At 38.7% G+C, this 22105-nt stretch overlaps 1 protein-coding gene across 2 annotated transcripts in view; it reads right to left on the bottom strand.

Moving 5' to 3' along the window:
* Positions 1 to 21557, bottom strand: part of vwc2l (von Willebrand factor C domain containing 2 like) — a 32876-nt gene extending 11319 nt beyond the window's left edge. Inside the window, exons 1-3 of one of the 2 annotated variants that reach the window (XM_077216022.1) lie at positions 21038 to 21557; positions 16393 to 16494; positions 3032 to 3161 (exon numbers count right to left, since the gene is read on the bottom strand). In XM_077216022.1, coding sequence (XP_077072137.1) covers positions 3032 to 3161; positions 16393 to 16494; positions 21038 to 21556 — 751 coding nt within the window. In that variant the 5' untranslated portion in view covers position 21557. The remainder of the gene's footprint in view (positions 1 to 3031; positions 3162 to 16392; positions 16495 to 21037) is intronic. The other variant, XM_077216023.1, reaches the window with a different exon arrangement.
* Positions 21558 to 22105: the final 548 nt, after the last annotated feature.

Below are 22105 nucleotides of genomic sequence, written 5' to 3'. Positions count from 1 at the left end.
GCAATCAGGAGCAAGCACATCACTATTTCTTGAGGCTATTTTTGTGTACAAATTTACCTCAGCAAAAAAAGTACTGCATTCCTGTGAGGTTCGTTAAGAGAGGCTCAGAAAGGAAGTGAAACTTCCCAGGCTTCCACATCTTTAATTTTGACATGACATGCAAGAGAGTCAGATGTGAGCTATATGTAATATATATATAAGTCTAAAGTTGTGCTATAAAAAGAAAAGAAAAGATGCAGTCATGTCTGAATTTTGATTGACTGAGACTTGGCATTCCCAGTGTCATTGTTGATCCTCTGCCAGCTCCGTCAATGCTGGGATAAGGGTCTCTTGACATTTAATGTCTCAGTTTGTCCATGTGGAACAATCTGAGAGAGATTACATGACAGGCTGTTTAGAACAGCCTTTGACCAACGCTATTGGAATTGACTGAACTGAAATAAAGTCTTTTGAAATAATTATTTTGCCTTTCATCCTCCTAAATTTGCAACCAAAAAGAGCTAAGTCTAACTGACATGTTAAGCAACCAATCAGAGTTTGTTTTGTTCCAAGTCATGTTTAGGTTGGTGAAAATGAAAAGTTGATATCCCTGCAATAAGAGACTGGCTTGCATATAAATTCTACATTCAAGAACTTTGAACTTCACACTTTTGAAAATCCAGCGTTTAGTTGATCCTGATAAGCGTTCATTGTCACGGTTGTAAACACGACAGACTTTCTTCTTTCATGAGGGGGTTTGACTTTACAGTGGCATTGTTTCCCGGTGGATCTTTAAAGAACGGGACACATAAGTCTCCCGGAAATCCTGGAGAATTCAACCAATTAGATGACGACTTAGTGTTTCCAATTTTGTGTGCCATATGCATCAGGCGTTCAGCTAATGGTCCGTGGGCATGACGTCTGAGGCTGAGACTATGTTTTAGGCATCATAAAAGCCTTCCTCTTCTCCCTTTTGTTACAACTAAATCTCTGGCCCTGCCCCGAAGAGTCACAAAGCAACTTCTCTTCAAAGGCTGTTATCACCTCTGCTCCCCTGGACAATCCTAGCGGAGACGGTGTCTGGGGCTCTCCTCAAGCTTCATAGATAGCACAGGAGAGAGGAGAGAGGTGGTGGCATTGATGGTGTGTAGTATGTTACTAGAAAATGCATCATACTATTTTTACCATACTTTGGTGTAAAACTACACAAATTCTCCAGACCACAATAAACATGCAAATAAGGTCAAAACTCGCACCCCTGATTGGTCACCTCACCAAAAATGAGTGTGATGGATTGACTGGCTTTAAGAGTTACCTATCTAGAAACATCTTGGCTCAATCTCTCTGAGACATCACACTTCCTGAATTTTTCCGGCAAATTATCTTCAAGTTAACTTCTGTTACTCGTAGTAACTGCTTAGTACTTGTAGTTCACTTATTAAACTCATTATGTCCAAACCTGATGTAAACGCCATCTTTGCATGATAAATGCATTACGTAAATGCAGTACTGGGTCAGAAGGTTTTTTAATATAATACATTGAACACTTTTATCTCAAAGTATCACGGAAAGAATTTGAGTCTTCCTGATATGACCCCTCTAAAGATCTGGGAAGCAGACTTGGTTATTTCCTCCAGGGGACGGGCTCCGCCGCAGCCTCCCTAAAATGCCACCACCACAAGCTCGTCACCGTGCCCTGTCTGCCTGGATTAGTTCTCTTCCAGGCTGTAGGCGAGGTTTGTGTATGTGTGTGTGCGTTTCTCTGGCTTTCTTTCTGCGCTAGTAACACATAAAGTCACAGCCGGTCTCTATTTAGCAACAATACCTTACAACACACTTCTGATTGTAATGTGGATCCTGGAGAATTTAGGTCAATGTGTGCTAGAAGGGAAAAAGGAGGGAATTTCATAGATTTTAAAGTTGCACTTAGAAGATTAGATATGATTTTTCTTTACCAATCTATGTTCAAACACGTCTCCTGAGGCGCACTAAAGAGCGTCAAGATTTCTTTAAAACTGAAGACAGGAACTCGGCTGCAATTCGCAAACTTGATGTCATTTTAGCTTTTTAAATTCTATAATGTCAACAAAAAGGTTAGCTGTCTGAGACTGTCATATGTTTTTACCCCCGTAAAGCTTTATCTAAAAGCAGATGTTCTTTCCAAACCAGTACTTAAAGATAATATATTTTTGTAGAAAAACAATGTTATCACATTGAAAAAGTTACAATTCCAAGTATTTTGGTACTTCCATGCATTAGTATTATTTTTAATTTGACTGATTTAATTTAATATTATCATTTGTTAATTACAATTGATTTAAATATTTTACATATTAAATGAATACATGTGCACCATATTCACATTATTTATATTTATTATAAATTTAAATATTTTGTATATTAATTATCCTAATCTTAAATGAAAGTTAGCATATTTATCTTTTGCAGCCTAATCTACAGTAACATTCCAGTCGTGCAAGCTTTTACAGGTTACCTGGCCTATAAGCACAGTACCGATCAACATTTTATTCATCCCACTGATTTACTGAGCTTACATTTTGGGTTTGTGCCACGGTATCGGACTGACTCAGGGATATCTCTTGCCCTTGGCCATCCAGTGAGCCATTGGAATCCAATAATTGTAATTTTGGAATTGGGTCTTGCTGACTATAGTGCATCAAGTCACAGGGATAGAGGAGTCCCCTTTGGCCAATTAATCCTTCTTAGCATGATCTTGATCAATGGGACACTGTTTATCTGAACCAAATTTCCCCTGTAATTGAGCAGAGGATTGGTAATCAGAGCTTGCCTGCTGGTGAAACTGAGATCTAATAGAAAGTTTGAGTGGTTTTTAAACAACCTGTGCATAGAGCTGTCTGTTTATATCACACTATAACGGCTATTTCATGAAACGATACATGCCAGTCAGCAGAACAATTCGCTTTCCTTTGGGAAATAGTAGATAGATAACTCTAAGGAATTCTTTAAAGTACACCTTGCAGGTGTTTTTATCTTCTCCATAAACCTATAATAGCAAATAGGCTGTTCTTACCGTTTTTACAGATGGGGCAGCACTGTTCTGGCTCATACACTGGGTTGACGCACTCTGGTACTGCACAGTCAGCGACCACACAGTGCACCTCGTTATTTGGCTCGCAGCGACACCATTCACAGGGTGAAGGCTGGAGAGACAGAGAAATATGATACGGTGAGAGACTCTTAAAGTAAGACGCCACAGTGGAAGTCAACATGAAATCAAAACTGACCCTATTTGTGAGTCTATGGCATGTTTGGTTTGATTAAAACAAACCCCTTTGTGATTGTTTTGTTAGTGTGATTAATTTAAATTAGTGTGAACGCTGCCAAGTGAACCCTGGTGTAAACCAAAAAAGCAGGCGGACCAAGACTGCTGAAAAGATGGGCCTCGGCCCGCTTCCAATCAAACTCTTTTGCGGTTCGAATGGTATATGAACGCAACATCGACCAAAGACATGTAAACGAATCATAAACAGGAAGATGAGACCCTAAAAAGCATTGAAGGCTTAAGCATACCTGTTTTTTCTCATCATAGTCGTGATGTTGCCCATCACAGTTCGGTACAGGTATCAGAACCTCGTCTCCTCGCAGCAGATCGTTTGTGTTTGTGACGGAGGGATTCCTGCAGCTATTTTGACTCCTTTACGCATTTTATAAAGTTCTCAGCTGGTCAAAATACCATCATATGATTTTTTGTTCTGGACCTAGGGAACCAAACTACAAGTGTGAACACACCCTAAAAAGGTATATGAAAGTACAATAACTTCTAAAAAGTTAAGTACTAACTTCAACTCACCCCCCCATCCTCCTGGCTAGTTTGTTTACACACCATTGTACCGATTTTTTATTACTTTTAAAATAAATCAGTTATGTCTTATGAAGTCTCTTATGCTCATTTACTTGATTAAAATTAAACTCACTATGCGAATCCCCAATGAATGGAGCTTTCACACTTAACATGAAACGATTGATTGCCTTCAGCTAATTCACGACTGCACGATAGACCTGCCGCTGACCGAGAATTACCCTCATGTAGCCTATGTATCTCATATCACCAATAATTCCATCAGACAGTATCTAACCAGTGAACAACAAGTTCAGTACATACTTGTCGGAGAATATTGCCCAAATTAATAGGTGATAAGTTTCTACATTGCATATCTGTTTTTTTTATTTTAAAAACACTCCTCTAACTGCTGAATATTTCATGTACCCCAAAAGTCCTACACTGAAATTTGGATTTCTGTGATAGTTTCAGAAACTCTACATGTAGCATAGTATTTGAATGTGACCACAGATTTGTATGTTTTATTACAGTATTAAAAAAACAGTTCACATATTTAAATATTCTACAGAGCCATCTTTTGGAGTAAGTGTGTACCAACTTCCCACACAGTTCAGGTATGTTTTTAGTCCATTATTTTGGCTGTTCAGGCAAGTCGAATGGTGCTACTTCACAGTTGTTTGATGGTGGGCAGTGTTAAAATTGCTTTTCCCACATAGCTTAACATTTTGGCTGAAACCTTATCACAAAATCAAGTGTGCTGGCATTATTATCAGTTAACAATATTTAATATTATTTTTTATAAACTCAACTTCGTTTTTTCAAATAAAGACAATTGTCCCCCATTTGTGCAACAATGTAGGCCAATGTTGTGCAGATTTGGTTGACTAGTGCACCTTTACTCTATTCTCAGCTCTTGAACTCTGTAGCCCCTTCGAAGTGATCGATAGGCTCTCTCTGGCTTCTCTCACAGGTCTCCTTTATGTTCACACAGAGAGTTTTGAGGTACAACCTTTTCAAGGGAGTGTCTGGGTGGTTTGATTTATCTTCCACATCCTGATAATTGAAACAGCAGTGTCCACTGGGACATTCAAACTCTTGGATATTATTTTGCACTCTTATTCTAATTTATGTGCTTATTTTAACAATTTTGGAATGTTCTCTAGTCTTCATTTTCACAGCAGTCCTTTAGAGTAATGGTTCCTCATCTCTGGGATTTCTCTCCAGAGAGTGTGGAAGTTATTTGAATGATTCCCAGGTTGAGGCCAATTGTGAGGCAACTTTGTCATCGCTATGGCAATTGTTTCCCATCTATGCAAATTTAGAAATTATGCAACATGGGGACTGAAATTTTATGCAAAAAGCATATATACAGAGGTTGGACAATGAAACACTGGCACTATATTAGTGTTTGAGGTTTCATACCTATATATGTGCGGCCTGGTGGGCACTCTTCACTGATTGGACACCCATCAATAAAAGTTGAGTGTGATGGTTGAATTAGCAGAGCAATATCACAGATGCACATAAAATATTGCAATACATACAACACAATGGGAGACATATCAGAGTTCAAAAGAGGACAAATTGTTGGTGCACGTCTTGCTGGTGCATCTGTAGCCAGGACAGCAAGTCTTTGGTGTATCGAGAGCTATGGTATCCTGGGTAATGTCGGTAGCTATACCACCACGTAGGACAAACCATATCCAACAGTAGAAACTGTCGACGCAAGAGGAAGCTGTCTGAAAAGTATGTCCAATTACTAACCAGGATTATTTCCAAAACACATAAAACTACAGCTGACCAAGTCACTGCAGAATTAAAAATGCGCACCTCGCTCTTCTGTTTCCACCAAAACTGTTCGTCAGGAGCTCCACAGGGTCAATATTCATGGTCGGGCTGCTATAGCCAAACACTCGTGCCAATGCCAAATGTCGGTTTGATTGATACCAACAGTGCAAATCTTGGGCTGTGGACAATATTATTACATTTTGGATGAAAAACTAATGCTAAATGACACAAAACAAACCAAGCATTTACCAGCATTATCTCAACATTCAGTTTGGGGTCAGTAAGAATTTTTTTTGTTTTTTTAAATCAAAAGTGACATTAAAGACATTAATAATGTTACAAAAAAATTCTATTTCAAATGTGGATCTTTTGAACTTTCTATTCATCAAATAATCCTGAAAAAGGTGTATCATGGTTTCCAGCACAACTGTATTCAACACGATAACAAGAAGAAATGAAGAATAAATTCAGCCTTGGTGAGCATAAGAGACTTAAAAAAACATTAACGATGTATTAAATTGTAGCACTGGGACTTTTTGAAAACTATGGGATGTTACAACCCGTTTTATTAATTAATTTCATCTTTTAAACAGAGGTGACGCTGACTCGTGCGAATGCTAGCATGGATCACACAGGGCTGAAGGTTTCAGTGACAGACAGAGATTGGAACCTTTGTCCTGGCAGTGGTCATGGACTTTAGTCTCTGCACACTGTGTAAGTGGCACGTACACTAATAATCCTCTGTTCTCCATTGATAACAGCATTCAGTCCAGTGGGACAGGGGCTTGTGAACTTGCCCATACAAATCATTTGTAATTGTGCCAGACTCCTCGTAGGGCCAACACACGGCAAAAAAGCATACAATGGGCAGCAGTGGGCACAAGCGTCTTGTTTTCATTGCTTATATTGTAGAGAATGCTGAGATTAACGTTCTTGCTTAAGAAAAGACTATGATCTTGAACATTTTGCTTTGCAAAAGGTCACTTGAGCAGTGTCTTAAATGGGTATTATGAGATTCATGCAATCTCATATAAGTGTACATGCAGTACTACAAAAAAAATCATCCTTACAAAGTAATCATTACATTTATTCAGTATGGGACAAGAGGTTCATATCAAGTTCTGCTGAAAAGACTTTTTATGTAACTAGACCTGGATCACTCTTAATGTAAAGGCTTTACTGTCTCCAAGATTATCTACTTATGGTATTATATATTATTCAACAACATGGTTCCAACAAAAATATAAGCAAATCAAATGAAAGGAAGAATTTCACAATTTCCCTGCTGAAAAAAATATTGTTTTCTGGTTTTATCCAGTCTGGCCAAGCTGGTGTTCAGCTGGTTTACCTGCTAGATCTTTAGTCTGATAAACTGACTGGTGTATAAAATGTCTCATAAACCAGCAAATCAGACCAACCTAATCAGGTCAGGCTGGTTTAAGGTTTGAAATGCTCTAAAAACAAAGTCAAGATTAAATTGTTTTAATTGTTAAATTGTAGATCATTATTGTTACTTAGATGCATATGCATTTTGGGGGCTCTTAAAAATAGTGGATTCATTTTTGTGGTAATTTTTTTTGTTTAGAAAGGCAGACCGAGCATGGTCCACATGTAGGCCTATCCTATGATCAGCGTATCATTCATTCAAGTGCTTTTAAATTATTCAAGCTATAAACGTTTCAGTTCAGTTCACATCAGAGGCCAAAGTTGTACTGCTTCCACGGCAACTGGCGATTCATTTTGATGTGTGACCAAAAGTGGTTTCATTTACTTTGTCTCTTGTCTCTTATTAACATACAAAGCCAGCATATCCTGCTTACAGGTACAGTACTTAACTCCCTGTTCTCTGATGGTAATTATAACAGTGCTACATATATAACATTCTAACGCACGCACGCACATATGAAGGTAATATGATGCCATAAAGAATCGCATGTGCAGGGTAAGATTTGTGAAAGTGTACATAAGTTTGCAAGCGTAAATTAAATTTGCATGCGCAAGAGAAGATTTGTAAAGGTGTAAATCGCCTTTCAAGAGTAAAAAATATTTGCAGCATTTTACTGTTATTCGTAAGTGTAATTCATGTATTGTGAAGCTGTAGCTTCATGCTAACGCAAAATAAATAGGATCTGTATTCCTCTGACTTTCATTTTTCTGGGCTTACACTTTTGGCACGTTTTTTCGCACAAATACGGCCAAAAGCAATGCCAGCCTGTGAACAGCAATTTGCAAGCAAAAACAACAGAGTCAGGAACTGCAAAACAGATTGATCGCATAAAACCAACCTTTGTGTAAAAAAATAAACTGTTGCAAATGTCTGAATGACTTGTTAATGTGTGCATGGGGCAAAAAAGTTCCCAAAATAACCCGATTTGTACAGTTGTGTCTTTCTTTTAGCTGCGCTTACAGTTTTGGCACGATTCTCTCACTCATTGAGTTTTGCAAACCGAAGAGGAGGACGGGTCCACCTTCATCATGTAGCCAATCAAATGAGCTTCTCGCTGACTCTCGTTTTACTCTTATCTGATTGGTTCAATAAACACGCCAGTCGCCAGAACACATCTTTATCTTCATTTGGCTCAGAAAACGTTCTCGTTGCCGAGATGGTACTTTTAATGCACAAATACATGTTAAATAAATAAATAAATAATGATTGCTTAATAAGCTGTGCGCCATTAGGCTGACTATATGAAATCATTTTGAATTTCGAGCTAGTGTTTTCAGAATTTTTGCAACAAATGAAACAAATTTTTTTCTGTGGATTCAATGCATGTATCCTGCATCTTCATTATCATCATGATCATGATCATCATCATCATCATCCTCCTCAGCAGGCCCTATCAGTTTGTAATGTTGATGCTGCTGAATGTAGGCCTAGTATCTGCACTACTGCATGCATAATTTCCTGTCAATTAATCTTGGTGATTCAAGAATTATTATTTTACTAAAATGAGTAAAAAAATAATATTTTTTCCCTTTAACATGTATTTTAAGGGCATCTTTAAATTATGCACCATTTATCACCTGCAATGCCATCGCGTAACCACTAGATGGCTGTATAGCCCTATATATAAACATATCTATGCTGTGTATTCCCTGGTTGCTGGGATTTTATTCAGACATAATTAGCTACTTTTTGTCAAGGTTGTGTTTATGTTGATTTAGTATAAGTTCCCTTTCAGTCGCTCACGTTAAACGTAGGCGACGTGTCGACTGATTGGGATCACGCCACGGAGTCAGTCATCTTTTGAGTACTATTGAAATGAGCCAATGGAATTGGCATGCGTGATTTGCATCACAGACTCCGCCCCCGCGGCGTGGGCATAAATACGGAAGTGGATGCACGTACTAGTTGCCTTTCTCTTTGAAGCCAATCCTTTGATGTCTCTGAAGAGTGCTGTTGTTTACAACGAGCGAGTGTGTTTTTCTGGAAGACTCTCCCAGTTCTGGTGGTTTCTACAGTGCGAGTGCAGCGGTGATCGTAAGCTTTGAGCTAAATGTTTGTGTTTGTTGACGGCTGGTTAGAGGGCGGAAAGGTGAGTACTTCACTGTTTCAATTCACTGTTCAGTGTTGCCGCGGTCATTCCCCTGTGTGCTTCGCTTCGGCACTGGTGATGGGTCCTTACCCCTGAAAGAGTCATTCCACCCGTGCGTATCAGCAGCCGGTGGAATTTCCAGTTGAACGTGCTGGTCCCTCTGTAATGGACCGATCTGCTGTTTCATTTGGGGTTCTCCCAGAGGATAGGATGTCGATAGCAGCATCAGAGGGTGAGCTAGCCTCTGGAGATGACGACTCAGCTGCGTTATCTCCCTCTGGGTGTGTAACGTTGCCGAGCCGTATCCAGAATCGTCAGCTATGCTGAAACGGGCCGCCGAGGCTGCCAGGTCAAGTGGAATCCTCCACCGTGTCCCGCTCAGTCTCGGTTGGAGGATTGGTATCTCAGGGCGGGCCACTCTGGTTCTGGTTCTAAAAAGAACGGGACGCGGATGTTCTGGATACTACCGCAAGAATTTTTATGCCGTAGAGACCATCACTTCTGTGAGAGCACCCTCTCAAAATGAGGCACGCTCCCCCTTAGAAGTGGAACCTATTCGTTGAATCAAGTCTCTCCGTGAGGAGATCCCGAAGGTGTTCGATCACTTCAGTGCTTCTTTCCTGCTAATGGTTTGGAGTGAGGGCTGTCTCCTCAAAATGTTGTTGCCTCTGTATTAACGCACATCATGATGCAGTGGATACAAATCTGTTGGAAGCACGACTTGATCGTCAGGTTCCTGAGGGGAGCAAGGAGACTGAATCCGCCTTGCCCCCTTTTTATCCTCTTGGGACTTATCTCTGGTGCTACTGCACTGCAGAGACCTCTCTTGAGCCCTGCAGGCAGTGAGTTAAAAATCCTGTTTTTAGAAAAACAGTTCTTCTGCTTGCTTGGTCTCTATCTAGAGAGTAGGGACTTGCACGCATTTTTGGTCAACGAATCGTTCCTGGAATTTGCGCCGGCTAACTCTCAAGAAATTTGAGACCCCAGCCTAGATGTTCCTACCTCTCCTACGGGACCAGGTGGTGAGCCTGCAAGCGCTGCAGCCCTGGGTTTTCTCTGTCCGTCCGCTCCATTTGCTCAGAATGCAATGTCTGGACCTCAGACCAGCTCTTGTGTGTTACTGAGACCAGCAGAAGGGAAGGATGTTTCCAACGAAAGAGAACACTTTCCCAGTGGTCTTGTGGAACAGCAGTGACTTTCCTGGCCTAAGCCCTGTCCCATCTCCACCTCAAATAATGTGAGGGGATCAGAAGGCTTTTGTCTAGGCACTGGAAGGTGGCAGCACTAGTGGCGTTTTAATTGGGATCCCAATCAGTCGACTATGTCGAACGTGAGCAATTGAAAGGGAACGTCTCGTTACGTAAGTAACCCTTGTTCCCTGAAGGAGGGAGCAGAGACGTAGTCCCATCGCCACTATTGCTGGACCACCGCTGACTCCGAGTTACGCTCGGCTCCTTTGCTAAAAAGCAACGAGTGCGTGCATCCACTTCTGTATTTATACCTGTGCCGTGGGGGCGCAGTGTGTGATGCTAATCATGCAAGCCTATTCCATTGGCTCGATTCAATAGTACTCGAGGATGACTGGCTCCCTTGCGTGATCCCAAACATGTCGACACGTCGACTACGTCTCACGTTACATATGTAACTGAGACGTTTTTTATTACAGTAAAATATGGACAGAGAAAGCATTTTGTTATTCATACTAGCTACATATAATAGCTTGATCAGTCCAACGAAAGTAATCAGAATCAATATTGACAGTGTGACAATATTTCAAAATATATAATTGAGTGTTCAATACCATGAACAGAGACATGATGTGAAAAATCTGAATGGTATTATTACATAAAGAATGGGTATTAAATGTTTTGATTGTAAAGTTTAACATCAGCTCAGTGGTGTAACAGATTATATAATATATAAAATTTAAATCCAATAACGTTAACACCAGCTCAAAATTCAATATCAATGTCAGTCAGCCTTAGTCAGCCTAATGGTGCACAGCTTATTAAGCAATCATAATATATTTATTTATTTATTTAACATGTATGTGTGATTAAAAGTACCATTTGGGCAACGAGAACATTTCTGAGCCAAATGAAGATAAAGATGTGTTCTGGCGCCTGGCGTGTTTATTGAACCAATCAGATAAGAGTAAAACGTGAGTCAGCGAGAAGCTCATTTGATTGGCTACATGATGAAGGTGGATGAAGCTCCTCTTCGCGCTTGCAAAACTCAATGAGTGAGAGAATTGTGCCAAAACTGTAAGCGCAGCTAAAAGAAAGACGCAACTGTACAAATTGGGTTATTTTGGGAACTTTCTTGGCCCGTGCACACATTAACAAGTTATTCAGACATTTGCAACAGGTTTTTTTTTCACACAAAGGTTAGAATCTGTTTTGCAGTTCCTGGCTGTTGTTTTCGCTTGCAATTGCTGTTCACAGGCTTACAGTGTTTTTTGCCGTATTTGTGCGCAAAAACGTGGCAAATGTGTAAGCGTGGAAAAATGTAAGTCAGAAGTATACAGATCCTATTTATTTTGCGTTAGCATGAAGCTACAGCTTATCAATACGTAAATTACACTTACGAATAATAGTAAAATGCTGCAAAAATGCTGGCGATTTACACTTTCACAAATCTTGACTTGCACATGCGATTCTTTTATGACCTCTTATTACACACGTGTGCGTATGAAGGTAATATGATTACTATTATTCGTAAGTGTAACTCACGTATTGTGAAGCTGTAGCTTCATGCTAATGCAAAATAAATAGGATCTGTATATATATATATATATATATATATATATATATATATATATATATATATATATATATATATATATTTAGAATGATACTGTATATCAGTGGCGGATGATGGGATGATGCTTTTTTTTAGAAGAGCACTGCCATCCATTATTAATGACAAAAACTGTCCCAGAGACAGTGTAAGTGCTAGAAGAAGGTCCACTTCTAGGAAAACATATGAGAAGTCATGCATCCCATGTAATCTTATAGCAGTCACTACTGCTGTATAAATATATACAATAACTATATATACTGCAGGAGAAAAGAGTGCTGAACAATATATTTTGCATTCTGCAGGTAGTATAAATACCATGAACACATTTATTGAATGGCAGATGACAGTATGAGCAGTATTTTGTAACTGCAAAGGGTTACATGTGTAAAAGGGCGTCTGTGATATTTTTGTACTGTTGTCCGATTACAATGATTTCTCTATGGCTGATGTGATTAAAAAGAATTTGGAAATGCCTGTAGGACTAATTTTACACCTGACCAGTTACATTTACATTTGTTGACACTGTATGAGTCAGTTTAACACTGATGGTTTAATCTCGTCACATCGCAGAGAATGAGGAAGCATACTCTTTTCTACTTGAACAGACAATGACTTCTTCAGCCTGGGCCGGCATTGTTTGAAGATTGTCCCTGATTCAAGAGCTCTCCTGTTCTTGTGTGCTATCACTGCTTAGATAAATGGTGATGAGCACTTGGAAGGGTACTTTTTGCATGGGACTGATGAAGCATTGTAATACTGGTGACAGAGATGGTGTGAGATGCCAAAATGCCTCATTTGTGGAATAATCTGCAAGTTGTTAGCATCCTATCTTTTCCCATTTCTGTCTAGTCTTCTAGAGGACAGTATTTTTGAGGGTAATTTAATACATCCCTACTGAATAAAAGTATTAATTACAAAATTAATACTTTACTAAAAAATTAATAAAAAAAGTTTGAGAAAATAATGTCATAAAAGATGACCCAAAAATGAAAATTCTGTCATCCTTTATTTACTCTCAAGTTGTTCCAAATTTCTTTCTTCTGCTGAACTCAAAAGAAGATATTTAGAAAAATATGGGTAACCAAACAGTTGATGGGCCCCATTGACTTCCATAGTATGGATAAAAAAAATCAAAATAAAATAATATATATATATATATATATATATATATATATATATATATATATATATATATATATATATACAGGTCCTTCTCAAAAAATTAGCATATTGTGATAAAGTTCATTATTTTTCCATAATGTAATGATAAAAATTAAACTTTCATATATTTTAGATTCATTGCACACCAACTGAAATATTTCAGGTCTTTATTGTTTTAATACTGATGATTTTGGCATACAGCTCATGAAAACCCAAAATTCCTATCTCAAAAAATAAGCATATCATGAAAAGGTTCTCTAAATGAGCTATTAACCTAATCATCTGAATCAACTAATTAACTTTAAATCCCTTCAAAAGATTCCTGAGGCTTTTAAAAACTCCCATCCTATTTCATTACTCAAAACCGCGATCATGGGTAAGACTGCCGAACTGACTGCTGTCCAGAAGGCCATCATTGACACCCTCAAGCAAGAGGGTAAGACACAGAAAGAAATTTCTAAACAAATAGGCTGTTCCCAGTCTGTATCAAGGCACCTCAGTGGGAAGTCTGTGGGAAGGAAAAAGTGTGGCAAAAAACGCTGCACAACGAGAAGAGGTGACCGGACCCTGAGGAAGATTGTAGAGAAGGACCGATTCCAGACCTTGGGGGACCTGCGGAAGCAGTGGACTGAGTCTGGAGTAGAAACATCCAGAGCCACCGTGCACAGGCGTGTGTAGGAAATGGGCTACAGGTGCCGCATTCCCCAGGTCAAGCCACTTTTGAACCAGAAACAGCGGCAGAAGCGCCTGACCTGGGCTACAGAGAAGCAGCACTGGACTGCTGCTCAGTGGTCCAAAGTGCTTTTTTCGGATGAAAGCAAATTTTGCATGTCATCCGGAAATCAAGGTGCCAGAGTCTTGATGAAGACTGGGGAGAAGGAAATGCCAAAATGCCTGAAGTCCAGTGTCAAGTACCCACAGTCAGCTGTTGGTGTTGGTCCACTGTGTTTTATCAAGGGCAGGGTCAATGCAGCTAGCTATCAGGAGATTTTGGAGCACTTCATGCTTCCATCTGATTTCATTTTTCAGCACGACCTGGCACCTGCTCACAGTGCCAAAACCACTGGTAAATGGTTTACTGACCATGGTATTACTGTGCTCAATTGGCCTGCCAACTCTCCTGACCTGAACCCCATAGAGAATCTGTGGGATATTGTGTAGAGAAAGTTGAGAGACGCAAGACCCAACACTCTGGATGAGCTTAAGGCCGCTATCGAAGCATCCTGGGCCTCCATAACACCTCAGCAGTGCCACAGGCTGATTGCCTCCATGCCACGCCGCATTGAAGCAGTCATTTCTGCAAAAGGATTCCCGACCAAGTATTGAGTGCATAACTGAACATAATTATTTGAAGGTTGAATTTTTTTGTATTAAAAACACTTCTTTTATTGGTCGGATGAAATATAATATTTTGGGTTTTCATGAGCTGTATGCCAAAATCAACAGTATTAAAACAATAAAAGACCTGACATATTTCAGTTGGTGTGCAAGGAATCTAAAATATATGAAAGTTTAATTTTTATCATTATATTATGGAAAATAATGAACTTTATCACAATATGCTAATTTTTTTAGAAGGACCTGTATATATAAAATGGAAGTCAAAGTGCCCATCAACTGTTTGGTTATTGAATTTCTTCCAAATATCTTCTTTTGTGTTCAGCAGAAGGAAGAAATTCAAACAGGTTGGGAACATCTTGAGGGTGAATAAATTATGACAGAATTTTCATTTTTCAACTATAATTTTATGACATTATTTTCTCACTCTTTGTTTTTTTCTGCTAAACAACAAAAAATTGGAAATTTAATGTTTTGTTTCCATTTAACAACGATTTTACAGTGACAAGTTTTAAATTGGAAAAAAAAATATTGAAAAGCCACGCCTCACATGTGGCTAGAAGTAATTATTAACTGATAACACCAATCACACAAATCTATCATATGGCCTAAGAAGACTTAATATGACACATGTTCTATGTGTTGGATCCTTATTTTACTTTGGCAGAAAAGGTCACTTCTATTTTGTTTAACACTAATTCTTATTTTTGTGTCCCACAGACAAAATAACACCTGGGAAACATTCCAAACGAGTTTGGATTGCCATATGGATGTGTAAATAGTGATAGGATTTCCTCTATGGGGCCTCACCACTGAATCGTGTGGGCATGCTGGCTCTAAAGGGGTAAAAAAATATTTTAAAACCAGGTATATTCACTAATGGTGCCACTGATGGCTCTGATGCAGAGCTTGAGTCATCAGATCCTAATGAGTTTAAGCACAGATTCTGGGAATTGCAGTTCCAGACATGAGGGTGACTAAAAGGCTCATGCGAAGTGCCTTCAGAAAATGTTAAAGATAACGGTGGGTTTCAAAGGTTGCATTCCTATGTGGCTATGTTAAAACAACACCAGGATCGGGGAATACAAGACCGAGAGGATGGTGGGAAAATCAAGATACTGAAGCTGGTGACCACCAATTTCCACTTGAAGCATTTGGAATTATAAGATTAAACTTGCTTAAACCATTTCATAGTTCCAGTTTCCGGTGGCAAACTTGTTAGCTATTAATCAGTGTTTAAAATTAAAACCATGCTGTTCCTCTGGCAGTTGGATCGGAAAATCAATTTAAGCAATTAATATCAGGTGCTTTTTATAGCTATTTCCTCTTACAGGTGTCAGAGTTTGAGTGAGTACAGTCACTAATTACTACTCACTGTAGCATATGCAGATGAGAGGGCAACTTATTTTGCATGTATGTGTGCGCAAGAGGGAAAGAGAGACGTCATAGTTGAAACATTTCTAAGTGCTAAACCGATTACTCTACATATCTGTTTTAATAAAGTTGCAGTCTGACAGTGATAGGCACTGCCTTGGTTTTGATGGAATTTAAATGGACATTTCCTCGTTGAATATTCAGCATGAAAAATGCGCAGCCGTCTGTTTCGAGATGCTGAACAAAACTGACACCCTGTTCTTTTGTTGAAGCGTTGAGCGATACTCATGACAAGACAATTCCAAACCTTGAGGAATGGAGAGTGTTATCTGATTCATTTACAAGACATGGTTTTCTCTGAATTTTTGAGGATACAGCAAAAAAATCCAATGAGGGTACCCAGATATAAGCTTTTGAAAGGATATGTCTAATTTTATTTTGCATGCATTATCTATAAGCCATTGCCTCAGAACTTCATTTTCTCACCCACTCTCAAAGGTATTCAACTTCCTGGTGATCCCAGGCACACAGACGGGATCGTTCAGAGCTCACATCCCGGCCCTAGCCTTTCTGCCTGGGATCTGAACTCACCATATAGCTCAGGTCTCTTGCTTGCAGCTGAGAAGTGGCTGGGGATTCGGTGGTGGAGTGGCTCCCTTCCACGGCTGCTGGGGGACCCTGTAGGTGAAACACCTACTGAGGGTGAGTTTCAGAGCTCTTAGTGAATATAACACAACAGCAGTATAGGAACCACTACCCCCCAGAACCCCAATCCCACTGCCCCCTAAAATCACCAAACATAGGCCTGGTTTCACAGACAGGGCTTAGATAAAGCCAGGATTAGGCCTTAGTTAAATTAAGACATTTAAGTAGCTTTTATAAATGTGCCTGAAAAACGTTATTGGTGTGCATCTTGAAACAAAACAAAGGCACTGACATATTTTAGGATTTGTCAGTGCAAGTTCCTTTCAGTTAAGACAGCTCAAACATGCATTTTAATCTGGGACTAGCTTGTCTGTGAAACTGGGCATTCATGTTATAATCATATTGTTTTTAAATGTTCTTACACTCCTAGTACAGTATATTTTGTTCTTGTGTATTTGGAACATTTCTTTGCATTAGTAAACCAAGTAGTACATCTGTAAACAAATTTTATTTTATTTTATTTTATTATTATTATTTACTTAACCGACTGGGCCAGTTCTCCACTACCGTTTAAAAGTTTAGGGACTGCAAGATTTGTTTTGATGCCTTCTATACTCACCACGGCATGTGATCAAAAGTACAGTAAAAACATTAGCATTAGCATTGTAAAATGTATCAATTTAAAGTAACTGTTTTCTATTTTAATATGTTTTAAAACGGTTTACTCCAGTGTTCAGTGTCACATGATCCTTCAGAAATCATTTTAATATTCTTATTTAGTGCTCAAATGCATTTCTTATTACAAATATTGAAAACAATATAGAATAAATAAAGTAGTGCTGCCTAAGATTTTTTGTGAACATATTTCTTTGATGAATAGAAAGTTCTAAAGAATGGCATTTGAATCGAAATAGAAATCTTTTGAAACATTATAAATGTCTTTACTGTCACATTTGATTAAGGTAGTGCATCCTAAAAGTATTAATTTCTTTCTTTTTTTTTATCTTACTGACCCCTTTTTTTACAGTAGTGTATGTATGCGTTTACTTGTGTGTGTGTTTTTTTCATTACATTTTTATTTTATTTTAAATGATCTAAACCAATGATCTATTTCCAAATACTTTTTGGAGCCACTGTATTTGCAAACTTATACTTTTATATTAAATATAAAAATAAAAGGCTTCCTAATACATCCTTCCTCCTCAAAGCACAGAGAGAAGTGTGCAGGAAGAGAGCAGTGAAGCAATTGTCTGTTATACTTTATTCTCTCAGGGTTTCGACTGTTGTTGATGAACATGTAACAACAATTGTATGAACATGCACTTCCTGAACCTTCACTGGAACATTGTAAAAATCAAGACATGTACTGGATGAGCTATTGCCATGTTTTAGAAATTATGGGATCTACTCAGTTGGTATAAATCCTATAGCTCTTTTAATCACCCTCAGCCTGGGAAATGTGACATTTAATAAACCACATAACTGTCCGGGTCAAGCTGGGTTACACACGGGTCAACGTGAATCGCTTTGATTATGCACTTCGATTCTTTCATTTCGAAATCCGTCACTCAGCTGTCATTTGCAGTGATTAGTGACAACAAAAAGCTCTGCTGATTGATTGGTCTTCATTATTCTACAGTGAAAAGCCTTCTCTGCGTGTAAGATTCATATCTCTGTGGGGCTCCTCCCACTCCTGCCGAGGCAAGTAAATACAGTCCTCGCCAAAGAAAGGCTGAGGAAATGCCAATGTGGCCCACACCAAAGGTTACCCTGTCGGCTTCTCTTAATTGGATCAGCTATCAAGAGCCGTGATGCCCTTTCATTCCCATTCACAGCTGGACTTCAGAAGTTGCTTTTTAATTCAAAGAGATCTCACCGGACACTATTGAGCGACGATGCCTCGTTTGCTTAATAGGCAACTCGAATTCAGAGCAGAAACTGATCAAAAGCGGATTTCTGCTGGTTATGAATTGCATCGTTTTGTTTATGGGCTTTCAGTCAGGGTCTCTTCTGACGGGAGATAATCAGTAGAGTAAGATAAACGGTTTTAAAGGTAATAAAAGATTGTATGTTGTCCTTCCACTCAAGGTTGGAGAGAACATGCGGGTGAGATGCTGTATTGACGGACCTGATCTTTTTATCAAACAGACTTACATGGGCAAATACGTCTAGCTGAACCATATGCTTGCATCACAACAGGGCTAATCAGCCGCCTAACAAAGATGGATTTGATTTAAAAGTCTCAGAGAACCCAATTAAAAGTAACTGCTTGACTTTGTCAGTCTTTCCCTAGTAATGCCATTTATGTCATTTAACTTTCTTGTTAGCCACAAAAAGATTCCTTAGATGTTGGTGCTTAAACTAAGTGCTCTAACCTTGCCAGCTTTTACAGATTTTAGTTTGATTGGCATGCGTTTGACTTCAAAACCTTAACACTCAGTCTTTGTTTATAAAGGAACAGGCCAAGGTACTGTTTGTGGAACTGAATTTAGATTGACACCTCAAAGAAAACACTAGGTATTACAATAAATTGCTGATTTTGTAAAAAGCTGGCAAGCCCCATGTTGATACAACAGAACTGTGAGTGATAATATATCAGATGTTGCCGGATGGGAAATTCATCACCCAGAGTGAGACTAAATTACATAGACCTTCCACCCCACGGTAATCCTGATATTAAACATTGTTGTGGTTTTTATCTACTGGTAACATAGTATAAGATAATAATATTTGCAATACATTTAATGTCGGGAGACAGGTTGCCTAAAATGGCCTGAATTTATATTATCTCAAGATTAAACTCAATGAATCATATGTGAGCATGAGATGAATGCTAATGATATCTTGTTCTCTGGAGAGAGAAGATTCAAGATGCAACACATGCAAAGATCCAAAGCATCACAATTAAGATTAAATGCATAATTACCAATGTGGCCAGTGAAGTATAAATAATAAGCAACGTTGAAGAACATTTCGTATGCTCTGTCTGTTCTTTCTCCTTAATAAATGCATGATGTTTATCTTAAAATATCATTTTGGAAATAGGATTTTGCTCAGCGTGATTAATCATTACAAATAACTATCCAAAACATAATACGAAATGTTATTAAATTATAAATAAATGTTAAATTATTAAATATGTGTATTAAAATTCATGTTAAACATACATATTTATATTAATGTTTAAATTACAGTGACAGAAAATGCTGCAGAAGGGTACAGAATTTAGAGTTCTCAAGAGAGATGAAATTCATGGTGTAAACATGTGCTGGAAACTCTGATCTAAGAGGTGCACTTGCAAGACCAAAGACTAATTTTGTGTCTGATGATTTATTGCTTTGTCCTTTGTTGATAATCTAAAACTTATATAAGAGTTTGCAGTTGCGGAAACAGCACGTGTTAACCCTGGAAATGAGCTTTGTTGATTGAAGTAAAAATTCTGTGATCAAGGGCATCTGTAGTGATCTCATCAGTAGCTTTCCTGGTGTTGCAAGTTTCAATTCTCTGACATTGTATGTTAAAAAAAAAAAAAAGCACAAAAAAAAATTCATTTTGTGTGGCTTAGGCTGGGAACCAATATGTCTGAGAGTCTTTCTGGTATGTAAAAATAATATATGTACCACCTGCTTTCTGCATCCCTGCATGTAGAAATGCATCAGTCCACGTAAACAAGGGTCCTGTCGATGTTAGTAATGTTATGTTTTATATAGATTATATATGCAGCTGCTTAATAGACGGTAAATAAATGCGAGTATGCGGAAACTTCTTGTTCCTCCCCAAAGAGCTTACAACAACATGTTAGGTCTGATAAAGCGATCATGAAATACTAAATGCCTCATATATTTGTCAATTCTATGTCTTCTGAGTCTCAAGTTAGTAGAATGGTTCATCATGCAGCACAACACTCATATATCTATGTATGGCTGATGGGTCTTTTTAAGAATGCTGCAGTGCTTTGATGTATGATTGATTGGCTTGCTTTCTTCCTCTGATCAATATAAATAACTAGAATCTAAAGTCAAGAGAAAATGCATGCTACTTTTAAAGGGATTGCTTTGTCAAGAGGATTGTTTTTGTGGTACAGTTCTAATCAAATTACAGTTGATAGTGATGGATAGGACTTATCACGATGAGCTGGAGTAAAACAAGAACAAAACTATCCCACAATATCGCATACTGCACTCATACACGGACCCACCCACACAGACTAATATACTGTATTTGAGGACATGGTGCGCTCGTGGATATGTATTCTTGAAAGCTACATCAATCAAGATTGATATTGGCATGAATGCGGACTTAGAGCTAGACATGTGAAATTTGCAGACTTAAGTAAACAATTCAAACTCTTTAAAGAACAATCCACCCACAATTCAAGAACAATAGAAAGGCTTTTTTCCATTTGGACCTTTTTTAAAACAAAGTCCTAATTATACTCCATTGTACATGGTTGAAGATTCAGCTGTAGTGCAAGATGCACGTAATAATTCATGCAAAGGCTGTGGGTTACACAATGCAATGCTAAATTAATAAAGTAACCTCATAATTTTGCAATAGTTATTCTGGTAATTGGGAGGCAGCATGATCCTACCTTGAACTCCTCCAGGATTTTATAAGTCTTCCCTCTGTATTCACAGAAGTTTTTGACCTCCTTGCATTCGGGGCAACACCCGTTGTGTTCCACCTTGGTGCACTTGGGGTGTATTTTAGGGCACTCAGGTTGGTCACAGACAGGTCCGTCCTCCGTGCACACGCACGGGCAGTTCGAGTGGCCAGGGAAAAAGCGTTCCCCGAGCTTGTACACGAAGCCACTGTCATCCACGCAACCTTTCCCTCGGTAGTCATCGAAAATGATGTCATTGTTGGCAGTTCTCTCGGCCTCTTCCGCGGCGGGATAGTCCTCAGGGCCGACAGAAGCCGGCGAGACAGCGGCGTTCAGGGCGAGCAGCACGACGCAAATCGCCGGGAGAAAAGGGCCCATCCTTTGCCGCGGCAGTCTTGACGCATTCAAGGAGAGTGTCTCAGGTCTCTTAAGTTGTAAGTCTCCATGCTGCAAATATGACACTGAAAGAAATGTAAACAACCCGTAGCTTGATAACTGGACATGCATTTTCTTTATCTTAACTCGACACAATGATCATAGTACAGTTTACTGAGAAATGTAACCTCGAATGAATGGGGAGTGTTGTAACAATGTTTTAATCCGTTTTTTTTTTGCACCGTCTCAAACCTTCACATGCTTTTATAGTATGCTATTTATCTGCTACAAAGTAGTTTTGGAAATGTATGACTTAAACCTAAACTGCATAAATTAGTGTCAGGTACAGAGTGCTGTTATAGGCTATTGGTATGAGTTGGAACACCTATTGAATTTTTTAGTATGAATTTGTAATGGTACACAAATTTATTTACAAATATCTCACACACACACACACACACACACACACACACACACACACACACACACACACACACACACACACACACACACACACAGGTTGGGAAGTGTTTCAACCCTCCCAATCTTGTCGTTAGTCACATCAGAAAAGACATGTTTTATATCAAATTAAATAAATTCCGATTGATCTGATTTGTAAATCAAATTAGAAACCAGACATAAAAGCTATTTTGAGGAAAGTGAAATTGCCTGTCCTGTAAA

Source organism: Siphateles boraxobius, unplaced genomic scaffold, assembly GCF_051911475.1.
Source record: "Siphateles boraxobius isolate OS27281-9 unplaced genomic scaffold, OSU_SipBor_1 7, whole genome shotgun sequence".
NCBI lineage: Eukaryota > Metazoa > Chordata > Actinopteri > Cypriniformes > Leuciscidae > Siphateles > Siphateles boraxobius.
The sequence above is the reverse complement of the archived record's forward strand: the minus strand, read 5'-3'. Positions and strand labels throughout refer to the sequence as shown.